The sequence below is a fragment of the Eulemur rufifrons genome, chromosome 20 (genome assembly GCF_041146395.1).
Source record: "Eulemur rufifrons isolate Redbay chromosome 20, OSU_ERuf_1, whole genome shotgun sequence".
NCBI lineage: Eukaryota > Metazoa > Chordata > Mammalia > Primates > Lemuridae > Eulemur > Eulemur rufifrons.
In genome coordinates, this window is record NC_091002.1 from 41,863,889 (window position 1) to 41,891,689 (window position 27,801).

The window sequence follows — 27,801 nt, forward strand, 5'->3', positions numbered from 1 at the left end:
GGCCTGATTTTGCAGTTTTAGATAAACTGTGTATTACATGTAGCCCTTTGGGCTTGAGGACCAATATATATTTTCCCCAAATTCTATCAACAACTAACGATATACATTAATGTAGAAAATAAAATTCTCATTGTTTGATCCCGCCAAAGATGGCTGTGTTCTAGGAATACCTTTCATAATGGCACTTTCAAATCTGAAAGCATGGTGCTGTGGTTTGGATGTTTTTCCCTTGCAAACCTCATGTTGAAATTCGATCCCAATGTTGGAGGGGGGGCCTAATGGGAGATGTTTGAGTCAGGGGCAGATCTCTCATGAATAGATTAATTCCCTCCCCCCCACCCTTGGGAGTAAATTCTCACTCTATCAGGTCGCTTGAGAGCTAGTTGTTAAAAAGATCCTGGCACCTCCCTGCCTTTCTCTCTCCCTCTTGCTTCCTCTCTCACCATGTGATCTCTCCACTTAGCTTTCCACCGTGAGTGGAAGCAGCCTGAGGCCGTTCCAAGTTACCCAATCTTGAACTTTTCAAGACAGCAGAATTGTGAGCCAGATAAACCTTTTTCCTGAGCAAATTACCTAGCATCAGGCATTCCTTAATAGCAACATAAAATAGACTAAGACACGTGGTAAGGGGCTCTCTTTATAGCCACATCCCAATTTGCAAGGCATCAAGTGGGGACTATTTCATCACAGTCAGACTTAGGAAAATGGAAGCATTGTCTTTGACAAGCAGAAAGAAGGCAGAGCTATTTTAACCATGTGTATGGTTAAATTTTCCTCTGAGTGGTTTTTTTTGGGGGGGGGGGCGGGGCTTACCATTACCTTTTTCCTGGAGGAATCCAATTTGTATATTTGTTTTTGAAAATGTCCTATCTGATTTGAAATTTTCTATATTAAAATTAGTTTTCTGGCCGGGCGCGGTGGCTCACGCCTGTAATCCTAGCACTCTGGGAGGCCGAGGCGGGTGGATCGCTCAAGATCAGGAGTTCGAGACCAGCCTGAGCAAGAGCGAGACCCCGTCTCTACTAAAAATAGAAAAAAATTATATGGACAACTAAAAAATATATATATATAGAAAAATTAGCCGGGCATAGTGGCGCATGCCTGTAGTCCCAGGTACTCGGGAGGCTGAGGCAGGAGGATCGCTTGAGCCCAGGAGTTTGAGGTTGCTGTGAGCTAGGCTGACGCCACGGCACTCACTCTAGCCTGGGCAACAAAATGAGACTCTGTCTCAAAAAAAAAAAAAAAAATTTAGTTTTCTTTTCCTTACTAAGGAATAAAAAGCATATTACTGTGTGTTTGGAAGCAATTCATTGTACTATTTCTTTTGCTGGTCACCTTTTAAAATCTCTTGTCCTACATTTTAAAATGCAGTTTAATTTTGTGTATGTGTGTGTATCTCTCCTGCTTGGTGTTTGTCATTTAAACATTGTACATTTCCACTGGGCCAAGCCCTGAGAGGATAACTATTTTGACTCTTCATTGATGAATTTATTTCTTAATTACACTAATTCCGTGTCTCTGAAAATACCCAATTTTTATTTATAGGAAGAAGAAATGTTTCGTCCAAATATGTTTTTCCTCCTCTTGCTGCCACCCATTATCTTTGAGTCCGGATATTCCTTACACAAGGTGAGACTCAGGCACACGTTAGTGCTTCTGTGATGTTTCTCTTGTTCGTGAGGCAAGTTCGATAAAGGCCGGGGTGTTAATTTAGCAGCAGCGGCTCTGCGGCTTCCGGGGCCTGCGCGGTAGAAGCTGGACTGCAGTGCCTGCCTTTCGCAGAGGAGCAAACGTCATCCACCAGCTGCTTTAATGGTTTCAAGCAGTGTGGCTCATTGAGCCAGTGTTTTCCACAGGGGGATACTTTGCCTAGAAAGATGGCCAAAGTGATTTTAAGTGACACGTGGACAATACATTGACTCCTCTTGTTGGACACAGACTGACTCATGTTAAGAGGATAGACTGTGTCCTGGGATGACAGGGAATGGGCCCCAGGCCATTTTCTTCTCTCAGCTCACCCTGTGGCACCTGTCTCCCTCCTTAAGTCCGTCCATCCTTCCCTGGGCCTCAGCCCCCAACTAACTTTCCTCCCCTTCATCTCCCAGCCTCCATTGCTTCCACCCATCCTTCCCCACCTGGTCCGCAGCTGTTCCACCCGTTCTCGCCTCCCTGGCTCTCTGGGCTTCAGTGTCACTGGCCTCTGTCCACTTCCGTGCTTTGTCTCAGCCTTGCCGGCCTCTGCCCTCCAACCCTCAGTGTGGCTCTGTCTGGGCAGGAGCTTCTCACTTTTAAGCCTGTCTCTGTGTGTGCATGCGTTTTTATCCTCGTCTGTGAGTTTTCTTTAAATATAAATGTATTGAAGTATTAAAATAAGGCGATTCAACTTAGAGTATTAGTGATCCAACAGTTATTTTGTGAATGTGATTTTTAAAAAATTGTGAAGGCTGGAAGAACAAAGGTTAAGCCAGCCCTTGGAGAGAGCAAAGAGCCTGGACTTTGGAGCCGGGGAGGTGTAGGGCTGATCATGTGCTGCCCCCTACAGTTTCCTTTTTGGTAGAGTAGAAATTATTACTAAAACCCCACCAAAAACCCTACCTCCCAGCTTGCTTTGAGATTCACACTAGGTGAGAGAATGTAGGCAAGGCACCACCCACCACACTAAATAAATGGAGTGCTGCTTCTTTTGTTACTACTAATAACATTATTATCTATTATTAATAATATTGGCCGGGCGCGGTGGCTCATGCCTGTAATCCTAGCACTCTGGGAGGCCGAGGCGGGTGGATCGTTTGAGGTCAGGAGTTCAAGACCAGCCTGAGCAAGAGCGAGACCCCCGTCTCTACTAAAAATAGAAGGAAATTAGCTGGACAACTAAAAATACATAGAAAAAATTAGCCAGGCATGGTGGTGCATGCCTGTAGTCCCAGCTAGTCGGGAGGCTGAGGCAGGAGGATCACTTGAGCCCAGGAGTTTGAGGTTGCTGTGAGCTAGGCTGACGCCACGGCACTCTAGCCCAGGCAAAAGAGTGAGACTCTGTCTCAAAAATAAATAAATAAATAATATTAATATTAGTAGTAGTAATAATAACTTAGTAAATTTAAGAGTTAAATTTGTCAAGAGAGTTTTGATAAAAAGCATACTAATTAAATCTTTAATTTTCTAGCTGGTACTAAAACAAAAATATTCTAAGATGTTCAGTCCAGATTTTTTTTAATAAGTTGTTATTTTATTGTGCATCTATCCAGAGAAAAGATGAAAAGGATGTTTAATGTAAAAAAAAAAAATTCCCAAGTCTTACAAACTGTTACCGATATCAGATACTTGTTAAAAAGGAAACAAAAAGAAATTGAATGTCAACATCTTTTACTCTTTCCTTTTGTAAACAAATCTTAAAGGAAGTGTAGGCCGGGCGCGGTGGCTCATGCCTGTAATCCTAGCACTCTGGGAGGCCGAGGCGGGTGGATCGCTCGAGGTCAGGAGTTCGAGACCAGCCTGAGCAAGAGTGAGACCCCGTCTCTACTAAAAATAGAAAGAAATTATATGGACAACTAAAATATATATATATACAAAAAAATTAGCCGGGCATGGTGGCGCATGCCTGTAGTCCCAGCTACTCGGGAGGCTGAGGCAGTAGGATCGCTTAAGTCCAGGAGTTTGAGGTTGCTGTGAGATAGGCTGACGCCACGGCACTCACTCTAGCCTGGGCAACAGAGTGAGACTCTGTCTCAAAAAAAAAAAAAAAAAGGAAGTGTAAGTAGATTATGGAACTATTTCAAAACAATACTGAGGAAATTGATTTGATTATGACATTTTGAATATTATATTAGATCATGTAAAGTTTTTGTTTTCTAATTGTTTTATAGGAGGGAGAGAGAAACTTGTTCAAAATTTGAGGAAAATAATAGTGTCTTAGAAAAACATTTCTTTGACGATGACATATTCCAGCAGAAAATGTGACAATTTATGAGAAAGGGACTGATGGGAGTTGGAAATGCCAATTCAGAGGCTCTTGTCCATTTCCTGCCCTTCCCCAAGGAAGATAGAAAATTGACATTGAATGTTTTATTTTAATATTGCTGTATTTGCTAATATAAATTTGGGGCTGGAATACAAATTTCAGTAAGATTATCATCAGTTGATACGCCTTAAGTAGGCAGCTACTGTAAATATATAAACAATAGGTTGTTAATTATGTCAGAGAGAAATAGACAAATTTGCTTTATACAGCAGGTGGAAGTTCTTGTAATGTGGTAACTTGAATTGGGTAAATTTGCAGTATCTAGATTAATATTAACCAGGCACATAATTTATATCAGAATTAGATCCCTATAAACAGACCAAGACTGATTAATCTATTTTTAAATAACAAAATAAAGGAGCCATTTCCAAAGAAACTCACAGATGAAAGCCTTTGTTTAGGAAAAACAAATCATGTGTTGGCCTTGAGTTATTTTAAAATTCTTTGTGTGCTAAAGATTGATATGCCAAACAAAGGAATTGAATGTCAGATTATGGGCAGCCAAACCAAAATTACAAAGAAACTTCCTGAAGGAGATAGGCTTATTGGAGCAGTCAGTGTTGGGCTGAGGATACTCTTTCTGAAGTGAGCTTTAAAATGGCAGGTCCTGACATCCCTGGCTTGACAATTTCTGAGTGAAAGATGGGATCCTCTTATTATTATTATTATTATGGTACAAAATACTTGTATGTCTCCATAGGGTACATGTGATGTTTTGATACAAGCATACAATGTGTAAAAATCATATCAGGGTAACTGGGGTATCTATCACCTCAGGAATTTATCATTTCTTTGTGTTAGGAACATTCCAATTTCACTCTTTTAGTTACTGTAAAGCATACCCTAACTTACTGTTGGCTATAGTCATTCTGTCGTGCTATCAAATATTATCCATTCTATCTATCTAACTATATTTTTGCACCCCTTAACCATCCCCACTTTATCCCCCTCTCCCTGCTACCCTTCCCAGCCTCTGGCAACCATCATTCTACTCTCTGTTTTCAAGAGATCAATTGTTTTTAATATTTAGCTTCCACGTGTGAATGAGAACATGGGAGATTTGTCTTTCTGTGCTTGGCCTGTTTCACTTAACATAATGTTCTCCAGTTCCATCCATGTTGCAAACAGAGGATTTTATTCTTTTTGTGGCTACATAATATTCCATTGTGTGGATGTACCCCAATTTCTTTACCTATTCATCTGTTGATGGACACTAGGTTGATTCCAAATCTTGGCTATTGTGAATAGTGCTGCAATAAACATGGGAATGCAGATATCTTTTTAATATACTGAATTCCCCTCCTTTGGATATACAGCCAGCAGTGGGATTGCTGGGTCATATGGTAGTTCTGTTTTTAGTTTTTTGAGGAACCTCCATACTGTTCTCCGTAGGTCGCACTAATTTACATTCCCACCAACAGTGTACAAGGGTTCCCCTTTCTCCACATCCTCGCCAGCATTCATTATCACCTGTCTTTTTGATAAAACCCATTTTAACTGGGGTGAGATGATATGGTAGTTTTGATTTGCATTTCCCTGATGACTAATGATGTTGAACATTTTTTTTTTTTTAAACAGTCTCACTCTGTTGCCTGGGCTAGAGTGAGCGTTTTTTCATATACCTATTGGCCATTTGTATGTGCTCTTTGAGAAATGTCTATTCAGATCCTTTGCCCGTTTTTTAAATCAGATTATTTGATTTTTTTTTTTCCTATTGAGTTGTTGGAGCTCCTTATATATTCTAGTTATTAATCACTTGTCATATGGGTAGTTTGCAAATATTTTCTCCCATTCTGTGGGTTGTCTCTTCACTTTGCTGATTGTTTCCTTTGCTGTGCAAAAGCTTTTTAGCTTGATGTGATTCCATTTCGAAAGATGGGACTCTTGTCCACACCCATAATCAAGGGCGATCAAAGCCTCTTGGTGGTGGTTCCTAAGTGGTGTCCTGATTTATTAAGGTTCTCATAAACAGCTTAATTTCCTTAATTTTATGGAAATTTGAAAGATTTTACCATGCTGCTTGGACTTGGGTATTTTCTCTTAAATGCTGTAAAATATAGATGGAAACATATTTCATCTATCATGTTTAATGATGCTACTAAGAGAGTGAAAGAAAATTATTTGAAAGACCTGAACAGCAAAAAGAAGATTCTGATAATATAAACTATTATCTTGATATTTTTTGTAATAATGCACCTTTTTTTAATTAAAAGAAAAATAATAATTGTGTAGACTTTGGACTTTGACCAGACATGAAGCGCAGTTAATTTCTTCAGTGCCTGTTCACTGGCCATCTTCCTTCTGGCAGGCCGTGTGGCACTGACTGTGCTGTGTACAAGCAGACGTGGGCGTTGCCCCCACTGAGCCTGCAGCCTCGTGGGAAAGACAGACATCCATCAAATAGTTACACAAGTAAATGCGAAATTACAGCCATGTCAAGCGCTACAGGAGAGGGTCATTGTGCTTTGAGAGCATGGTCTAGGATCTGAGCTGGGAACTGGTCAAGGGATCAGGGAAGGCTTCCCTCAGGAAGAGTTGAAATGCCCTGAGATCTTAGAATGATTAAAGTTCACCGAGCAAAGAGGGAGCACAACCTGCTCGAAGCCGCCAGTGTGACTGGAACCCAGAGAACAAAGGGGAGTGTGGTGCCAGATGGGGTTAGGGGCCTTTCCAGGGGTGGAGCCAACCCAGGTGGGTGTCATCTGCATGGGGGGGTTAGGGGGAAGGCAACACAATCAGATTTGTCTTTTGCAAAGATCATTCTGGAAGCACTTGGACAGTGAAGGGAAAGGGGCCGGGAAGGGCTGAGGAGACTTGTGAGAAGTTGTGCAGTGGTCCAGGTGAGAGATGACATGAGGGACAGGGGACACTGAGGCAGGTAGGAGGGTGCAGGGAGACTCCCAGGTTTCCAGCTGGCCAAGTGGGACGGGTGGTGGTGCCCATTACTGAGTATCAGGCCTGCCTGGAGGGCTGGGTGGGCGGGCTGTGCCTTCACTGACGGGACCAGCTTTTCTAATCATTTCTCTGATTTCTGCTGTTTCAAACAGGGTAACTTCTTTCAAAATATTGGCTCCATCACCCTGTTTGCTGTTTTTGGTACCGCGATCTCAGCTTTTGTAGTAGGTGGAGGAATTTATTTTCTGGGTCAGGTAAGGAAAACATTTTTGAAAAACTTTGAAAATCTTATATTCTTTGAGCTAGTGCAAGGAGGTGGGGTAGGAATACCTCATGGGGCCTGGGTTTCACTTTCAGGGTAAATGCCTTCCTGGAAGGAAAGCCCAGCTTCACATGAGGCCCAGTAAAGGCATGTTAAATTGTTTCTTAGTGTCCTCTAACAACTTTGGTATCTGGAATTGAGTGAATCTTTTCCATAATCCCCAAAAATATTTGATCTTATTTGCAAACTAATACTGTCTTAAATTGGAATACCTAAAAATAAAGCAGAATATATAGCATTAAGAACTTCAGATTATAACAGTATTGGTTGTATTGTCAGATAGACTGAATTGGGGTTGAATGCTGTTTTTTAACAAAAATTTACGTTTTAAAATCAATGATTCTGACTCTGTTCACTCAATTCTAAGCTGTCTACCTGTAAAAATATATACTCTGAATTTTCTACCACTGCTAAACCACCTCCTAGTGGCATCAATGGGGTGTTCTGTACTTTGGCCTTTCATTTGAATTAATGCAGACCACACATCCCCTAGGATGGTAGTAGCTGTGGTTTTGCATTATGCATGTCCACGCATGTCACACTTCTTTTCCTGTATTGCCAGTTGCAGAAAGTTTGTCTGCCCCACTTCTGAAAACTAAGTGGGGGTCAGGCATCTGGGGGACCGGCAGATTTCTCTTACACATGTCAGCTATTCTCTTGATAGCTAAAGCCCATTCCATCTGATTTTCACCTTTATTCCTGCCTCAATGGCACCAGAATAAATCTGTCTGTCATGCAACTTTGTTCATTGCTCAGCTTCTAGTCTCAAAGAGAAATAAACTCTAGAGAAGAAAACTGCCATTAATTGGGCTTGATAAATGTAGCATTCTTTTCCATACTTTTGTTGTATAATGATCGAATGCATGCTTAAACTAAAACTTAGGAGTTTTCTTTATTTTTCAAGTGGTTTGGGGACTGAAGATTAATGTCCTTATTAGTTTTAATGAAGCACTAATGGACATTTTAATCTTCTTGGCTGTTCTCCAGGGGGTTTTTTTGTGTCTGTGTGTTTGTGTGTTTTATTTTACAGGCTGATGTAATCTCTAAACTCAACATGACAGACAGGTAAATCCTTCATACTGTAACATCCATGTGACTGCTTTTCAGACTGGGGAAAATTTTCTCCTCATTGCTTCCTGGGCGTGGTACTTCTCTATTCTCTTCCTCTTGCTTTTCTCCCACTCTCTCTCTCTCTTTCTCTCTCATTTATTTTTGCTAAGGATTTCTGCTATAGAATCTATTCTGAGTTAATTTACGTCTCTGAAATGAATCAAAACTATATTGAAGACTTTTGAATATCCCTAGTCAGAGCATTGCTGATTGGAAATGATTGATTCGGTTTAAGCTTTGCGGGGAGTGACTCTGGTCCGCTAACTGCCCCGTCCATACATACACATGCCCTGCTCTATTGTCCTTTTATTATTTCTAAGCCTTTTCAATAGCTATACTAAAAAGCTGTCTTCTTGAGAGATTAGGGATGAGGAAAGTGAGCAAGAAATGTTTACTCTGAGATTCCCACCAAGTCTGGGCTTGAGGTGGGGGCAGAAGGCAGGGCCAAGGGCTGTATTTTGAATCCCCCCTCAGTCGCAGCTCCCCCACTGAGCACTCTCCAGCGAGGTGCTGTCTAGGAGGCCCACTCAGGAATTTCCATAATTGCTTAGTGAGAAGCAACCAAGGCAGCTGTCTCTCAGAAGGTACTAGATCTAGTGCTGAAAAAGTGCCCAAGCAGAGCGCAGCCTGGTTTGCCCACACTGAGAGTATGCAGCCTTGCTCCGTGTGTCCGCGTCCGCCATCGGGTCTTGGCTTGGTCTTGTGGCCGGCTGGGGAGCTGGGCAGTGGGGCCAGGCGGTGAGCCCCACCTGGGTGCTTGCTGTGGGGCCAGCCAGAGCTTTCAGGCTTTAGCAGCAATGTAGCAACTTGGGACTGGTATCTTGGAACCCTTTTCATGGGAAATGCGCCACTGATAACAAGTCCAATCCCATTCCCACCACCACTCACCACCCTCCCCTGCCTGGGACATAAATTTTGGAGCTTTTGTTGTAAGACAGTTTTGATATATAAACAAGTCCCATGCCTCTTCCACAGAAGCTGAAAGTAAAGCAGAACTGATACAACGTGTTTTGCAGATATTTTGCAAGTGAAAAGAAATTCCCTAAACCCAGCTGACCTCAAGGAAGGTGTCACAGCATTCAAACCTTCACCCTGTTTGAGAGGCAACTGGTTAGAGATACAGACGATGCTGGATAAATGTTTGTGAAATTGAATTGAATCAGTGGGTGGGGTGTTCGGGTGCGGGAGAGGAAGAGAATTGCCCATAGACAAGCCGGCTGAGAGCCGGGTAGGGTTCCTCTCTCCAAGTGCAGATGCTTTTTCTGCTGCTAGAAAGTGACTGTCCACAGACAGGACTGCTCTGGGCGGCAGACCCACACAGCTGCAGGCCTGGCAGAGCACGCGACAGAGGGAAGCCGGCCAGGTGTGAGTCTAGGGATGGGACAGGGGCCAACAGGAGAGCACATCCTGTCAGAAAGGGACAGCCACGTCTCACCTCCACCTAATAATCACCATGGGAAAATATGGGCCCACAATTACTAGATATTTAAAGTAATTTTTTTCAAAAGAGGCCAGGTTTCTAGATTTTTGTAGAAAATCTTTCAGCTTTTAAATGTTAATAACTTGTTCAATTTTTTCAGAAACACCATGCAGGCAAAACATGAGCACTACAGACCACCTTTGCAACCCTTGCAGTGTAGAAAACATAAAAATGACTTTGTTGCACAGATTTCATTTTAGTGATATTTCTGCAGGAGAGAGATTTCACCCTTAGGTGCCTTGAATTGTTTCACTATCCCAGTCTATTTTATTTTTATTTTTTTACTGTTGCTATCTTTTGAGGTGACAGAATAAAGAAGACACATTTTTAAGTTGAACTTCTAGCTTCTAACCTTTCAAAAGACTGGCTAGGTTACGTGACTCCTTAGATACAGACCTCTCGATGATTCCATCGTTTGTATTTCAGACTTCTCACTATCAGAAATACTCTGGCTCAGTTTCTATTGCCAGTCAAAGCTAAATGTGTTTATATGATTTATACAAAGCATGTCGCCCCCCAACTTTTTATTTTGAAAAATTTCAAGCATACAGAAAAGCTGCAGCCGTGTACAGTGAACACCCGTATGATCACCACCTGGACTCTGTGATTACCGCCTTGCTGTGTTTGCCTTGACGTATATCTTTCCATCTGTGTGGGCCCCGCTCTCCAGTCATCAGTTCATCTGCTAGTTCCTGCTATCTCATTTCCAGTTCAGGATGTCAGAAGATTGTAGCAAAGTTCGTCAGCCAGGCCTCCTCTTTCATTGCAACTTAAACCCAACACAAACTAGTTTAAGCAAAAAAAAAAAAACAAGTTTGTTGGCTTGTAGAACTGAAGTGTCCCCAGGGTGATGCTTCCGGCGTGACAGCCTCCGGGGGCCACGATGTTGAGAATCTCTCCTCTCACTGGGTCTCAGCTCAGCTGTCCCCTAATTGGCTTCCGCCCCACACTCGCCCCACTTGGCAGCACTGGTGGCTCCAGGCTTATGTCACCCTCACTTCAGCCGTCCCTGCCTAAAGGGCCAACCTGTTCCCTGTAACTGGTAAAATGACTGGCAGCGACCCTCACTGACCAAGCTCTGGCCCCCTGCCCACACCTAGAACCCCACGTGACTACAAGGATGGAGAGGGGGAGAGGGTGTGGCTCCCCAGAGGAAAATTTGGGTGCTGTCACCAAGACCGGGCGCGTGGGCCCTGGGCAGGGAGAACTGTGGCCGTCCACCCTCCTGTGCTCTGCGTGGAAATGGACAGAGGCCATTTCAGGATACACTTTGGAGATGTCCTTCTTCCGTCATGGCCCCTTGTGCTGCTGCTGTGGTTGATGAGAGTGAGAATAAAAGAAGGGGAGACAAGAAGCTCTGCGTCTGGGCTGCAATTCCAGGGCCTAAGGACCAGCTGCTGGCAAAATAGGGCCTCCCAGGTCCGCAGTTGTTTGGTGGAGTTACCTTCCCTCTCTGCCTCCCTTCCTGCTTCCCCCCTGCCTGCTGCCTGCCTTCTGCAGGTGTCTCTGGGCCACGCTCAGTGCAGGTCCCGGGAACACACCCACGATGGAAACACGGCATCTGCCCGCTTTGGGGTGCACGTTTATGTGATAAGCTCTGTGAGGACAGGTGAAGTCAGGGAACTCAGGCCTGAGGGAGACCGTCTCGTGGGGGCAGGTCCTCAGCCTGGGATCCCAAGGCCCTCCCAGATGAATTCACATTTATTACACTCATAGGGAGTTACCATGGAAACCAGAGGCCAAATTATACATTTACAAAGAGAGCCGTAACTGGCCAGGCAGCCAGGCGTTTCCTGTGGCCAGCACTCCTCTCCCTGACCCTGGAGTCAGACGGGCGTCCGTCTGCCGGAGGCTGCCCAGGGCCTGGTCCTCTGCCCTCCCGCACACGAGCCTGGTGAGCGTGGGAGGCACAGGGCAGAGGGTCTCTGCCTTATGACTGGTGCAGGCTGTGTCCTGGGGGCTCCGTGTTCTGTCTGGTGGTGTAGAAGGGGGCAGACCCACCCATTCGGCTGTGCGAGAAAGAAGGCAGTGCCAGGCGTGGCAGTTTGAGGGAGTAGAGGCTCGTGAGAACACCCGGCGGGAGCGACAAACTAAGGGGGCTGAGAGATTGAGCCATCCAGAGTCCTCACAAGGCCCCTCCAAGGAGCTGGGCCTGTCACTCGTCCCCCTGCCCTGCCCTGTGCTGCCACAGGCACCTCCCTCCTGTTTCTTGGCAGCCAAACCCGCTCCCACCTCAGAGCTCACTTGCTCTCACCTCTGCCCCCAGGCCTTGGCTTGGCTGGCTGCTGCTTGTCATATAGGTTCTTGCTCAAATGTGTCACCTCTTCAGAGGCCTTTCCTGACCCCCCGATCTAAGTGGCTCCCACCCACTTCTCCACCAGGTTACCCTTGCTCACATCACCCTGGTTTACTTCCTGTATCACACTGGCCGTTTTCCAGATGTGTCTTAGTCTGTGGATGTCACTATTTCCACTGTGCGGCTGAGGAGCACCAACTGGGGGCCAGCTAGCCTGGGTTTGAGTCCGGGCTGTGCCCTTGTTAGCTGACTGACTGTGGACAAGTCACTGGATGTCATCGTCCCTCAGTTTTCCCCGGTGTCATTGGGGCAGCAGTAGTATTCTCTCATACAGTTGCTGTGTGGAGTGTTGAGTTACTGTATGTGAAGTGCTTAGACCAGTGCCTGGGCCGTGCGAGAGGTGGCTTGATCTTTGTGGGTGCTGTCAGTGAGGTCAGCCGGCCTGGCTGGGAGACGGCGTCAGTGCCGGAGTCTGCCACCCACGCCGCCCATCCCCCGCAGAATGCTGGAGTTGCTGCTGGCTTTTGGCACTTTCTTCGGTGTTGCAAATCTGAGTGGGGGCAGGGGTTGGTCGCAGGTGGCACTGCGATGGCCTGGTGGCAAGGGGCAGAGCAGAGGTCAGACCTAGGAGCTCAGGGGTTGTTTGGCTCCAGCCACTCTGATCAGGAGGGCTGGGCAGTGTGTAATGCATCCAAGCAAAAGACTTCCATCCATCGCTGGTCAAAATACAGTCCCAGTACTGACAGTGGAAACGCAGGCTGTTCGTACCAACTCATTTTAGAGTGGGCCTTTCACCACTCCACTAGCAGAGAAGTGGGGAAAAGACACCATCTGCTGTAGTTACTTCAGCGCCAGTGTGTACTACGTGTTATGTTAAATGCAGGCTTTGACTTTGGTGCTTTGATACGTGGCGCTAGTGACATGCACTTCAGAATCTCCCCTTCCTTTTCTCTTGCAGTTTCGCGTTTGGCTCCCTGATATCGGCCGTCGATCCAGTGGCCACCATTGCCATTTTCAATGCACTCCACGTGGACCCTGTGCTCAACATGCTGGTGTTTGGGGAAAGTATTCTCAACGACGCAGTCTCCATTGTCCTGACCAAGTAAGTGTGGGGTAGAGGGAACAAACGCCTCTGCAGGTGACAGAACTAAAGGTCCTGTAACAAAGGTCAGATATTAAAGCAGCTGCATCCATGGTTTCTTGTTCTCTGGGGTTTGGCTCACCTGTCGATTTTCTTTCATGTGCCACAGGAATATTGTCAGGGTCCACGGGTGATTAGGGGATGAGAGTCCCCCTTTGTCGACCTACCTTTTTTTTTTTTTTTTTTTTTTTTTGAGACAGAGTCTCACTCTGTTGCCCAGGCTAGAGTGAGTGCCATGGCGTCAGCCTAGCTCACAGCAACCTCAAACTCCTGAGCTCAAGGGATCCTCCTGTCTCAGCCTCCCGAGTAGCTGGGACTACAGGCATGCACCACCATGCCCGGCTAATTTTTTCTATATATATTTTTAGCTGTCCATATAATTTCTTTCTATTTTTAGTAGAGATGGGGTCTCGCTCTTGCTCAGGCTGGTCTCGACCTCCTGAGCTCAAACGATCCGCCCACCTCGGCCTCCCAGAGTGCTAGGATTACAGGCATGAGCCACCACGCCCGGCCTTCGACCTACCTTTTAGTGGTGGCTTTTCAACCCAACTTCTCCTCAGCACCACTGAACTGCTTATCAAATGTGACATTCTTAGGCCCCGCCCTCAGAGCTTCTGAGTCATTTGGCCTGGGGTGAGTCCCAAGACCATAGGTTTTTAATAAGTTCCCCAGATGATGACGCAGCAGCCATTGGGGGCTCAGTGTTTGGGCAGTGTTATTGCAGACAAAAGCAGCAGACAGAGGCCATACTCTGCCACTTAGGAGCTGTTGCGTGTCACCCTCATTTTCACAGCTGTAAAATGAGATAGTAGTACCAACAGGTGTCCCACCTTAAGATGCTATCATGTAAAAGCTACTTTGGAAACTGCAAATTTTTTTCAAATGTTTATTGGTATTAATGCCTTAGTTGATGGGATCTGAGAAATTAAAAATGAATCATAAAATGTCAAGAAGTCATTGGGAAAAGGAAATCCATTTAAGATAATCTCAGATGCATTTATCTGATGCAGGGCTGTTTGCTTGGACTCCGCATTTTATGGTGGTCATTAACATGTGTGGGCAAAAGACTCAAGGATAGGCCGGGCGCGGTGGCTCACGCCTGTAATCCTAGCACTCTGGGAGGCCGAGGCGGGTGGATTGCTCAAGGTCAGGAGTTCGAGACCAGCCTGAGCGAGACCCCGTCTCTACTAAAAATAGAAAGACATTATATGGACAACTAAAAATCTATATAGAAAAAATTAGCCGGGCATAGTGGCGCATGCCTGTAGTCCCAGCTACTTGGGAGGCTGAGGCAGTAGGATCGCTTAAGCCCAGGAGTCTGAGGTTGCTGTGAGCTAAGCTGACGCCACGGCACTCACTCTAGCCTGGGCAACAAAGTGAGACTCTGTCTCAACAAAAAAAAAAAGACTCAAGGATTTTTGCCAAAACCCAGAGAAGGTGTGGACAGTCAAAGCAGTTAGAGCACGGAGTATGCCTGGAGTCCCAGCTACTCTAGAGGCTGAGGCTGGAGGATCGCTTGAGCCCAGGAGTTGGAGACCAGCCTGGGCAACATAGGGAGACTCTATCCACCACCCTAGAAAAAAACAGTTGGAGAAAAGAGCCCTGGATAGTATATCAGAGACGAGCTAAGAGAATTTTAGAACCCAATCTGTGTTGCTTAGAGAATAGAATTTCTGTTTACCTGAATACTGGCTTGTTTCCTTTGTTGTGGGATTCCTTGCTAAGCATAACTACTCTGTAGCATTAATAACATTTTCTGAAAAGCTTTGTTAGAGACTACAGAGGATTGGATTTGAGGACTGAACAGTTTAATAGGATGCTGTGTGAAAAGTATGTGACATCAATTAATGTGACATCCTTTCCTTTTTTTTTTTTTTTTTTTTCTTTTTCTTTTTTGGAGATAGAGTCTTGCTCTGTTGCCCGAGCTAGAGTGCTGTGGTGTCAGCCTAGCTCACAGCAATCTCAAACTCCTGGGCTTAAGCAATCCTCCTGCCTCAGCCTCCCCAGTAGCAGGACTACAGCCATGCGCCACCATGCCCGGCTAATTTTTTTTCTATATATTTTTAGTTGTCCAGATAATTTCTGTCTATTTTTAGAGGAGATGGGGTCTCACTCTTGTTCAGGCTGGTCTCAAACTCCTGACCTAGAGCGATCCTCCCTCCTCGCCTGGGCCTCCTAGAGTGCTAGGATTACAGGCGTGAGCCACCGCGCCCGGCCCATCCTTTCCTCTTCTACCCCTGCTTCCGGTTACTGTTTCACCATATTTGCCCCATTTTTGCCCTGCCTTTGCAGGCATAGCTTACCAGATATTGGCCAATTGCAAGAGGTACTCAACAGACCTTAAGACAAACAAACTTTAAAATATTTTTGGTATTCAAAAAGTAATACATATATTCTTCATATAAAATTAAGAAAACACATGGGCAAGAAAGAAAGAAAGAATAATCACACACATTGCTACTCCCCAGAGATAATTATGGTTAACAATTTGGTGGCTGGGCACGGTGGCTCACGCCTGTAATCCTCGCACTCTGAGGGGCTGAGACAGGAGAATCGCCTGAGCCCAGGAGTTTGAGGTTGCTGGGAGCTAAGCTGACACCGCAGCACTCTGGCCCACGTGACAGAGTGAAACTCCACCTCAAAAAAAAAAAAAAAAAATACAATTTGGTGTAAGTATACATATATTTTGTTTAAATGGGCTTATATTCCAAATATATATATTGTAACTTTTCCATTGAACAGAGTTGATAAAACAGTCTTCTGTGACATCATGTTACTGGTTACAGAGTATTCCTTTCTGTGGATTTACCATGTTCTATTTAACCAGTTCCCTTTTATTGGCTTTTTTCCCTCTTGGCAGACATTTCCGCAGCTTTCTTAGGAAATTATCATACATCATGCTGCAAGACCTTTAAACAGTCTGATGGCAATATTTTTTCTTATTTAAGATCTATTCTGAAAGCTGCTTAGCTTTCTGGTTTTTACTTCTATCTTGTATCTTGGCTACACATATCGAACATTTGTGATAAGGAATTTTGCCCAACTTGGAAGTGACATCACAAGTTATTTTTATACATTGGGAGCTAAACTCAATCGCTTTGTCTCTGATTTAGTTAAAGAAAAAAAATCTGTCAGAGGTAGGACTTTTTCAGAGTTTTTCCAGGTCTCTCTGCTGTACAAAGGCCAGAGAGATTTTCTATTTAAGATGGGAAGTGATGGAGTCATTGTAAGTAGCCAAAGGTTCTTACTGTAAAAGTGCTTTTGGAGGCCACGATCACCTAGGATAACATTCCCACATTTGGATCTGTGGACCACATGCATGTCTAGTTTCCAGCCTTCTCTTCCACCATTAGCCCGACCCCCTCTGAGCTGCAGGCTGGTGTAGGAATCAGCCTCACTGAATCTTCTGACCATGCTGGTCACCTGCCATCAGCATTTGCTGAGGGACCTCTGTGTGCCAGACGCTGCTCAGAAACCAGTTGGATTTGATGAACTCTGTCCATAGTGGTGAAAGATGTTTATAATGAAGTGAACACAGTGCCTTGAATACGAGGGGATACAACAACCGTGAAAGATTAGAGGACAGCTTCTCAGACGAGATGCCTTGTGAGCTAGCCCTGGAAGGCTGGCAGGCAGTTTCAAAGAGAAGAGAGAAAGGGGGCATGGTAGACCTGTTTAGTTTTTGTTTAGTAGTATATTAAAAAAAACAACCCTACCACCCAGCTCTTAGGAGCTGTTGTCACCTTTCCTTAGTTATAAAGTAGAGAATCACATGTTTTTAAGAGGTGTACTTCCTAATCAGTCGTCTCCAAAGTGATCTGACACATTTATCTTTGCAACTGAATATGTGAATGAATTACCACCTTTTTATTGTTGTTACCTTCATAAGTGCCAGAAAACGAAATGTTTGTTTCTTCATTAACTTTAATTAAATCATTTTTAGCTTTGATTTAATACTATGACAATGTATGTTTATAATAATTGCTGTAGAGGAAACCTCTTGTTTTCTCCAGCTACAGCTTACGCTCACGAAATGGATCCTGAAGCAGCACTGTCTTTTATCCTGTAAGGTATGAGAAACATAACCTTAAGAAAGGAAATGTAAAAAATTACCAGGCCAGAAAGAGTCCACATTCTACTTCCATTTATAATATCTTGAGTTCAGAAACGACTGGTCCAGCCCTGAATCTGCTCACTCAGTTACTCACTCTCCTTGGGCCTCAGTTTCCTCTATATGAAAAGAAAGCAGTGAAACCAGCCTGGGTGCCACGTGGTAGTGATGTGGGGGTAAGGCTGGACCCTGGCTGCGTGTGGCCCACAGATCCACTTTTGGGAGCTATAGGTGATCATGGCCTTCAGAAGCACTTTTCAATACGATCCCTTGTTGGCTCTTACCTTCCTCACGGTGGGATGTTGACTTGTGATCTGCTGGGAAAGAAAGAGGATTGAGGAGATTGTGCATTCAGGTAAGTCTGCAGAACTTTCATGTGAATGTTAGATTTCTTTTTTGCAGAACTTCTCAGAACCTTTATTATGTTATTTTGTGCTGTGAATCTCCTCAAAAGGCTTTCTAAGGTTATTTGACCAACTCCCCTTCTATCAGAGATTATTCTGCTTTAAAAATGATACCAATTCATGAAATGCTGATTAATGACACTGAATATTTCTTTGTTTCATTTACTGATTCGGAGAAAAGGTACTGAGTATCTTTTGCATGCTGGGCTCTGCTTTAGGCTCCCAGCATATAGCAGTGCCCGAGATGGACACAGGCTTGGTCCTTATGAAATAATGCCCTACAGTTTTCCCGTGCTGTGAAGGAGAGGTCAGGCACCGTGAGAACCTATAAATGGGCCAGTCTGTGTGAAGGGGTCAGGGCCGCTGGGGCCAGGGAAGGGTGAAAGATGACCTATTGGGAGGTGCCAGTGACAGGATGGCCCCATCCTGAATGAGGAGGAGATGCGGTCAGAGAGGTACAGGGGGACAGGAGCCAGGTCATGCTAAGAAGACTGGGCTTCCTCCTGGAGCCCCAGGAAACCCTGGAGGGGTTTTGAAAGGGCTGGTGATCTGATTGGGTCTGCATTTGAAAGGGGTCATTTAGGCCACTGAGGGCAGAACTGGGTTGGTCTGTAGGAAGGCAAGGATGTCTAGCGAGAGATGAGTGAGGCATATCCCTGGGAGGATCGTGGGGAGGAGTGGATGCATTGGAGAGCCGCTCAGGAGGCAGGATGCAGTGGGATGACGGAAGGAGGATATTTAATGAAAACCACTCCTTGCTAATGGTGGAATCCTTTTCCCTTTGGGGACAAAACCAACGATTGAATTTAGTGGCTTCTGACATTTTGCTTTGTTCTGTTATGGTGAAAGGAAAGTTCTTTCAATTTTTTTTGTTTAATGCCTCCTAAATCCTCCCTCTAGGCTGAAAACCCCTGACATTTCTTCTTTGGGCGGCTCCATTCTGTTCTGACATCTTGCCACAGCCTCTATTTCAGGTTTTGCTACAGGATTCCTGTACTGAAAAGGAAGTGGACTCTCCCAGGCCTTCAGGATGAAATGCCAGCACCTTCCCCAGCTTCTTCCCAGCCTCTGCCCCTGCCTGCTGCTCTTGCCATATCTCCTGCCACTCCCCCCAATCCCCACTTCCTGCTCCCTGAATGTTCCCACAGTGCACTACCTATGCTTGGGCTCCCTGCCTCCTGCCTTTGCACATGCTGTTCCCTCGGCCTGGAGTGTTTTCCCTCATGTCTTCACCTGGGCAGCTCTTTATCCCAAATCTAAACCCAGCCCACATATTTTCAAGCACTTTCTTCGCCCCCCACCAGTCTGAGTTAGATTCCCAGCCTGTTTCCATAGCCCTTTGCCCTTCACCCAGATTGTCATTAGTTCTCATCTTGTTTTTCTCCCCCATTAGCCTGGGGGGTGCTCCTTGAGGGCGAGGACTGTGCTGTCACCTCTGAACCCCAGAAACTAAGGCCATACCTGGGACAAAGTGAACAAACAAATATGTGACTGCTGATTGAATGGTGGGATAAATGCATGAATGAGGGAAGGAGCAGGAAGTAAGTTTTAAGTTCTAAGTTAATTTCTAAGAACTTTGTGTATAACATTTTAACTTCTTTCTGTCTTCTTTTATTTCCTAGCACAGCTGAAGGTTTAACAAGAAAAAATATGTCAGATGTCAGTGGGTGGCAAACATTTTTACAGGCCCTTGACTACTTCCTTAAAATGTTCTTTGGCTCAGCAGCGCTCGGCACTCTCACTGGCTTAATTTCTGCATTAATATCCTTTTAATGTGCTGAACATGCAGGGCTGAGATTATTCTTGATCATACCCATCTCCAGCCAGTTTCTCGGGTTCCTTAGTGGGGCCGATTTTAGACTAAGGTTTTGTTTGAAGGAGCATTTGTGTGCTTAGTTTTGGTTTGAGAAACACTCTAATTTGAACTCAAGGATTTTTAAATTTAATATGTGAAATTTAGGGTGTCACTTTTCAAAGCTTAAAAAACATGAACACTATTGGATATCATAAGTGGTTTGGGGGCTTCTCGGTTCCCAGAGTATGATAACCACATGCAGAGGATTTCCATTTTCCACCGTCTCACTTTTCCCGTTCAGAAACTCGGAAGAGAATTTGCTTTGAAAATGTCAAATTGAGAAAATCTTTAGCCCACTGAAAGTGTTCATCTGAAAGGATTAGAAAAGGGATTTTGAAAGTGTGCTTCATTGAAGTTATTTGCACTGATTTCGTTGTTTAACAACCCATAAGCTTTTCCAGCCAGAGAAGGAAAGAGGCTTGTTCAGGCCAATGGCACCTTTATTGCTGTAGAAAATGCATTATGTTTAAAATAGGAGCAGACACCAGATCATTTCTGTGTGCGCCTAAGCCTACGTCTCAGGGAGATGGCCACCTGGCCCTCCTCCACGAGCAGTTTGTTTCACAGATGGCCAGAAAAGACTTTTGCCTGGTTAAAGGCATGTTTTTCTGCCATTTTGTTGAATTTTCCCATCAGCTCCCTTGTCCAAAAGTCTAAAGACTCTATTGAGTTGGCTGACAGCTTCTTATATTGTACCAATAAAAAGAATGGAAGAGAAAACTTTTTCCAGTTCAGTAGTTTCCTCTATGTTTCTATTTGTTTTCCTTTTCTTTTCTTTTCTTTTTCTTTTTCTGCGTTTTTTTGTTTGTTTGTTTTGTTTTTTGAGACAAAGTCTCACTCTGTTGCCCTGAGTAGAGTGCCGTGGCATCAGCCTAGCTCACTGCAACCTCAAACTCCTGGGCTCAAGCGATCCTCCTGCCTCAGCCTCCCAAGTAGCTGGCATGACAGGTGCATGCCACCATGCCCAGCTGGCAGCAGTTTTGTGACTTCAGCTATTCCTTGATTCTTTTTCCTTAACAACTGTCATCACGTGCTAAAGCATATCGACTTGAGGAAAACGCCTTCCTTGGAGTTTGGCATGATGATCATTTTTGCTTATCTGCCTTATGGGCTCGCAGAAGGAATCTCACTCTCAGGTAAGTGACAGAGAGCCTGGAAATGCCGCCGTGATGGCACGTTGTCCTGCCTGTGAAAAAGGTTTTGTCAGTTAGGTCACTTTCAGTTGTAAGAGACAGTCACAACCCTGAAGAGCTTAAGCCATAAAGGGGATTTAGGCCTGGCTTGATCCAGGAGCTCAGACAGTCACTTTGGTATCATGGGCACCTTTTCTCTTGACCCACTTTCTTTCTTTTATCTCCTACCAGTCTTAGGAGGCTCCGTGATTAATGTAGAGCCAGTGGGAGGGAGGTGAAGGTCCCTGAGGAGAAAACCGAGGCTGAGAAAGATTGAATAAATTGCCCAAGGTCACAGATGAATTGGTGAAACAGCCATTAAAACTAATTGTCTTTGACTCAAGAAATGATGCTTAGATGCCCTCCTCTAATACAACTGCCTCCAGAACAGATAATCATAAAACCACGTACTAAGTGCTACACAGAGGGACAAGCAAAGTGTAGTCATGGCGTAATGATGCAGTAGCAGAGTATATTGGACACACCTTACCTGTATCCAGTTTTTTGATGCTCTCGCCACTCCTGTGGGAGCGGTACTGAGAGGTTAAGTAATTAGCTAAAAGCTGCACAGGTCGTAGGTGGCTCCAGTGAGATTGGAACCCAGCCTGTCGAGCCCCAGAGCCTCCTCCCTGCACCCCAGTGGAGGAGGGCACGCAATTCCCAGCAGAGAGGGGTCCTCTTTGACGGGGTCCTGGAAGATGGGGCTCACCAGCTGGAGGAGGAGTGGCCACTCAGGGAGTAACAGTTCTTGGAGCCTTCACCTCCTTGGAATCAGGCAACAGCTCCTGTTTGCAAGGCTTGGCTTAGTTGGTCTTTCTGCCCCCAAGTGGCAGTCGAGCCTGTGTCCACGGTTTGTTAAACTGTAAGGATGCTGACTTGGACATGGAGGCTGCGTACCATGTCTGGAGCATGACTCAACCCTGCCCCGTGTGGGGGGTGCAGCTGAGCGGGAGGGGCTCTGCCCCCAGCAGTCTGACCCCATCCTTTGAGTGAGGCCCTTCAGAGCTTTGTTCTGGAGATGCAGCTCCATTGCAGGGGATGTTTTGATCTCTGGCATAGGATGGTTTCTCTTTGGTATTAATTTTGTTGAGGTATAATTTATATACAGTAAATGCACCTATTCTGAATGTTTTGACGAATGTATACAGTGACTTAGCCACCATCATAGTCAAGATGTACATTTCGTCACCCACGTGGCTCCCTGTGCCCTCTGCAGTCAGCCCCTCTGCCCATCCTGAGCACTGGCACCCACTGATCTGCGCTGTCGTCATAGTTTTGCTTTTTCCAGAATGTCATATAAGTGAAATCATGTAGTATGTAGTCCTTTGTGTCTCTTTTCTTTTAGCTACCATCATATTGTCGAGAGACATCCATGTTTTTGCATGTATCAGTAGCCTATACGTCCTTATTTGTCCATTCACTGTTTGAAGGATGTTTGGGTTTTCCCAGATTTGGGCTATGAACAGTTTTGCATGTTTTCATTTATCTTGAGTAAATACCGAGGAGTGAGGTTTCTGGGTCATCTGGTAAGTACATATTTACTTTCTTAGGAACTGCCAAACGTTTTTCAAAGCGACTATATAATTTTACATTCCCACCAGAATGTGTGAGGGAGTTCCAGTTGTTTCTTCATATTGTCACCAATGCTTATTTTAATTTTTAAAAAGTTTAGCCATCCTGATAGGTGTGTGGCAACTGGATTCGGAGGGTCCTTGTGATTCTCTTTATATTCTGCTTGGGGTTCACTGAGCTTCTTGAGTTTATAGTTTATGTGTTTATAGCTTTTGTCAAATTTGGTAAATTTTTACCCATTTCTTTAAACTTTTTTTCTGTTCTCCCCACCCCCCCAGAGACTCCAGTTATGACAGCATGCTGTTGGCCCCACAATATGCTCTGGCCTTTTTCTTCCAGTCTTTTTTTTCCCCCTATATGCTTCATTTTGGTCAATTTCTATTGCTGTGTCTTCAACGCCTCTGATCTTTTATTCTGCCTTGTGGACTCTCCTGTTAATCCCATCCATTTTATTTCTCATTTTAGATAATTGTGTAATTTACCTAAAGTTCCCTTTGGGTTATTTTTATATCTTCTATCTCTTTCTTCATCCTATACGTGTTTTTTCCTCTATATTCTTGAGCATATGAAACATGTTTATAATAGCTCTGTTCATGTCCTTGTGAGCTAATCAATTCTAGGTCTGTTCTATCAATTAATTTTTCCTCTGTTTATGGATCACATTTTCCTGCTCTTTGCTTGCTATTAATTTTTTTTTTGACTGCCAGTCACTGTGAACTTTATGTTGTTGAGTACATAAAGATTTTCTTGTATTCCTTTATAGAGTTCTGGCCTTTTCTTCTGGCATGTATCTAAGTCTCTTAGAATCAGTTTATTCCTTTTGAGAGTTACTTTTAAACTTAGGGCAGGTCCGGAGTAGCAGTGGCCTAGCTGGCAACGCCCTGCTGAGGCCTCTGCCTCACACCGTATGTATTATGAGGTCATTCCACTCGGCTGGTCGGAACACAAACTATTCCAAGCCCTGTGTCAGCTTTGGGAATTGTCCGGCCTACTGCTTTTTAGTGGTTCTTTCCCCAGTCTCTTGGAATTTCATCCTGCACATGTTCATGGCAATGATTCACTGGGACTTTATTGTGGATCTCCAGAGCTCTCTTTCTCTGCAGCTCCCCCTACTCTAATCTGTCTCCTCGTTTCAGCAAGACAGGCTGCTGGGCTCTGTTTGGGTCTGCCCTCCCCGAGCCTCCGCCTGTTTCCCGCCTCCAGGCAGTAAGCTTGGCCAGGGCTCTGGGTAAAGAGTGGCCACCATGTTTGTTTGCCTTCCAGCCGGAATCACAATCCTACCCTGCCTTTTATCCAATGTCAGAAAACAGTTTTGTTTCCTATCTTGTATCAGGTTTTCTATTGTTTATATCAGGACAGTGATTTGTGTAGCAGCTATTTCTTTATGGGCACAGTGGAAATCCCCAGTGGCTTTTAATGATTCGGTTGAAGGGAATTCTCCTTCCTGTAGCTCACTAGCTGGGGTCACACCTGGGTACTTTGTGAGCAGATCTTGCCAAGGAGAAAGTAGAGAGGACTCTGGCCATTTTCATTGGTGAACTCTCTGTAAATCTCAGGGTTTTTGGGTGGTGTTTTTTGTCCTGTTGTATTTTGTTTTGTTTGGAGACGAGGTCTCACTATGTTGCCCAGGCTAGACTCAAAACTCCTGGGCTGAAGCAATCCTCCCACCTTAGCCTTCTCAGTACCTGGGACTACAGGTGGGCCACCGTGCCAGGCTTGGTTGTGTTTGTTTTTAATCCCAAAGCAGTTTACCAGGATAATTTCATCCGGGCATCTGCCATCAGGTTCCCTCTCTTATCAGTACTAAACCTTGGCACTGAGATAAACATTACCTGTGAGTCACTCGGCTCGAGCCTAGCTATTTTTACTTCTGTTTTTCTGAATTATTCCTCTACCCCCTTGAGATTATCATTGAGTACCTGTTGGCAAAGATATATGCATCCGGAATTTGTGATTAAAACAAAGGAGTGTTTTTCTTGTCTTTTCTTTAGAGTGGCAGTGTTTTCTGTTTATAGGGGTTTCGTTTCCTTAGGGACCTTGCTCCCCACGCTGACGGTGCCAGACAGAGCAACGCAGGCTGGAAACATGCCATCTACCTCCGGGAGACGGACTGGCTCTGTCTGCACTTTGCCTTTTAGGGTATTTGTCAGGCGGGATGTTCAGAGAGGGGTAGGATGGCCTTTGTGTGCTGTGTGGACCCGCCACATCGTGCTGTGCGAGTACAAGTGGGAAGGTGGCATTTCTCCTGTCTTCTCCTTCCTTTCTGTGCTCCCTTGTTCCTGTCACCAAGGACTGATAGTGAGTGGTTCCCAAGACTAAGGAGCAGGACATTCTCTTCCTAGGGATCATGGATCATTTACCTAAGTCCACATGTTTAGAACGAACCTATTTGTACTGCCATGGAAAGAAAGACCTATTATTAAATTTTAAGAAAGTTGAAAAATCGAACAATCATTCATCCATCCATTCAATAAATATTTACTAAATGCCCACCCTATGCTGAGAACTACCCTTGCTATCAGATCTACAGTAGTAAACAAGGCAAGGTCAGGTTCCTGCCTGCAGAAGAAAGACAATAGGCATGGAAGCAGACACGTACGATCATTTCAGGTAGTGAGAAATGATGGAGAAAGAAACCAGGGTCATGTGATAGAGGCTGACAGCACAGAACCGTGGGGAGTTCAGGCAGACAGAAAGGGCTCCCCGGAGGTGGCACTGGATCCCAGACCTGCGTGGTAAGAGGAGCCATCCCTGGGAAGACCTGGAGAAGGAGTGTTCTGGAAGCCAGAACAGCAGGTGCCAAGGGTCCAAGACAGGCGTGTGGGAACGTGGCATGTTCCAGAAGGAAAGACCAATGTGGGTGGGACAGAGCCGGGCAAGGACGCCCCCTGCAGGGCTCTGTAGGCCTAAGAAGGAGCTGGGATTCTATTATGTGTGCCAAGGCCTTTGAAAAAAATCACTCTGATGATAATCCGCACCGTATGTGTGATATCCTGTTTATTACTTTTTAAAAGATGGGTAAACTTTATAGTCACATTGTAAAAGAACTGGCAGTCTGCATGTTGAAGTGTTGATAGTGTTTACCTCTGAGCAGGCCGTGTGAATGGCGATTCTCTTTCACGCTATACCTCCGTGAGTCTGAATGTTTTATAGCAAAATTTGAAGACTCGGTATGGTCTGACTCAGCCCTCAAGACATAAGTCATACTTTGCCCACAGTAAGGTACAATACAGTGGAAGTTGCACCATGACGCCTATTCACTGCCTTTTACACTTGAGCCCTTCCTGCCTTCCTTTATTACATCTAAAACAATTGATTTAACCACAAGCAGACGTGGATTTGCTCCCTCCCTTTTTTCTTCCCTTTTTCCTTCCAAGAGCACATTGTTATCTTCTTTCTTAAATGATTTTGCCTTCTTAAAGGAAATTCTTCCTTAAGGTATTTTTTAAAATAGCCACGCTTTTTATATTGCTTATAAAAGTGAGCCTAGTTTGCACCATCCCCCTGCCTTCAGGTGGCAGCTGCAGCGTGTGAGGGTGCTCAGGGTGGGGAGAGTCCCCTGACTTGGGGGAGCTTCTAGGGCAGACCCATGAGCTGGCCCTCAGGCTTCTGCACCCACCGCTTCCTTGACTCTTTCCTTTAGCCCAAAACTTGAGAGCTGCCCTGACCCCACACTAGCCTGGGGAAAAGTGCTCTTGGATTGTCCAGATGGCCCGTTTCTAACACCGGTGGGTCAAGTGCACAGATGGCAGCTGTGGTCCAAACTCAGCCCCCAGATAGGGTTTATTTATACAGAAAAATTTTAAACATTTGAATTGGTTGCTATCATTAAAAATTTGGCAATTTCCCATAAGAAACAGATTTCTGGCATCTCTTTAAAAACCACAACGGGGGCCAGGTGCAATGGCTCACGCTTGTAATCCTGGCACTTTGGGAGGCTGAGGTGGGAGGATTGGTTGAGGCCAGGAGTTCAAGGCTGCAGTGAGCTATGATTGTGCCTCTGCACTCCAGCCTGGGGGACAGAGTGAGACCCTGTCTCTAAAAAAAAAAAAAAAAAAACTTAAGTTGGTTGTGCCTCGCCCTCCCTCCCCCCCCCCCCAGTCTGATGGTGGAGGTTGAGTTCCAGACCAGGTTGTGGTCTCGTGACTCTTGTGACCCTTCTGTTTCATGTGGCTTCGCCTTTCGATGGTGTTGGTGCCCGCATTTTGTTGCAGGATCAGGAAGGGCCAGCTCTCCTGGTGGTCACCTGCAGGGACATACTGAGAGGAGCAAGTGAATTTAGAGAGGAACCAACTGGAGGTTTCTGTTGTGCGCTTGCTTAGTGTCTGGTGGAACAGTGATCCAGAACGACTCTGGAGCTCCAAAGAGCTCTCATGTAGCCAGTGAAGGAATTTCCTGCCCCCTCGTTTCCCTTTGCCCATTGTCAGTTGTGTCTTCCAGGAAGCATTGCTGGAATCTCCGTGTCAGGGAAAAACCGAAAGAGCAGCGGCATCTGCTATTATCTAGGAGGGTTAGGAGATCAAATGTCCCAGCTGCTGCTGTCACTCAGGCAGCCCACACCTGTTGGGCAATACAGAAAGAGTAGGATTCCTATATTTTGTAGGGTATTGTGTAGACAGTCAGCTTAGCAGTCGAAAAGTCTGCAATGCAATGCTGTGATTTTCACCCTATTATAAATGGAGAGTTAGCCAGTTAAGCCCCATTTCTACAGAATGGCAGAAGTGAGTTAAAATTTTGCTTATGAAGTTTGGCTTGCAATTAGCATATTTTGGCAGCTTATTTGATGACTTTTTAAAAATCTCAACTTCCTTACATGAAATAGAGACTGCCTAGACGGGGATTTACTGAGAAGAGACCTGTGTAAAGTGATTTAGGGGCAGTGGACAAATGTTGAGACTCAAATCCTGAGTAAGCAGAGAAGGTTGTAGACTCATGGAGAGCTGAAGAAAAGATATATTACCTTTTAAAATAACCTGTTTATATTATAACAGTAATGTATGATAATTATGGGAAAATCCAAAATTAAGGAAAAATAATTAAAAATTCAATCAGAATCCACCCAGATTCTTAGGCTCCCTTTCTGTCCCCCTGAGTGGCTCACCTGCCCCCCCCCAGGCCCCTACTTGCCCCCCTTATATAATCATCCCTTAGCATCCACAGGGGCTCAGCTCCAGGCCCCCTAGATACCAAATCCATGGGTGCCCAAGTCCTTTATATAAAATGGCATAGTGCAGTCAGCCCTCCGTATCGGCAGGCTCCGCTTCTGTGGGTGCGGAGGGCCGACTCTATCCTTAGGTGACAGTGACAGCTCACACCATTTAAGCCCTGGTGCTGTGATGGGCACTTGGCATGGCTAGTTTTCACTCACCCTCCTAACAGTTCCATGAGTGGGCACTATCAGTTCCACTGTACAGAGGAGAAAACT

The 27,801-nt window shown here is 45.1% G+C and overlaps 1 protein-coding gene across 2 annotated transcripts in view; it reads left to right on the plus strand.

Annotated features, from left to right (window-relative positions):
- The window catches only part of SLC9A8 (solute carrier family 9 member A8), a 62,294-nt gene that overhangs the window by 17,464 nt on the left and 17,029 nt on the right, over positions 1–27,801 (plus strand). Inside the window, exons 5-10 of one of the 2 annotated variants that reach the window (XM_069495640.1) lie at positions 1,546–1,629; positions 7,066–7,167; positions 8,266–8,300; positions 13,080–13,223; positions 19,400–19,538; positions 20,663–20,768. In XM_069495640.1, coding sequence (XP_069351741.1) covers positions 1,546–1,629; positions 7,066–7,167; positions 8,266–8,300; positions 13,080–13,223; positions 19,400–19,538; positions 20,663–20,768 — 610 coding nt within the window. Of the gene's footprint in view, positions 1–1,545; positions 1,630–7,065; positions 7,168–8,222; positions 8,301–13,079; positions 13,224–19,399; positions 19,539–20,662; positions 20,769–27,801 lie in introns of both variants that reach the window. The other variant, XM_069495639.1, reaches the window with a different exon arrangement.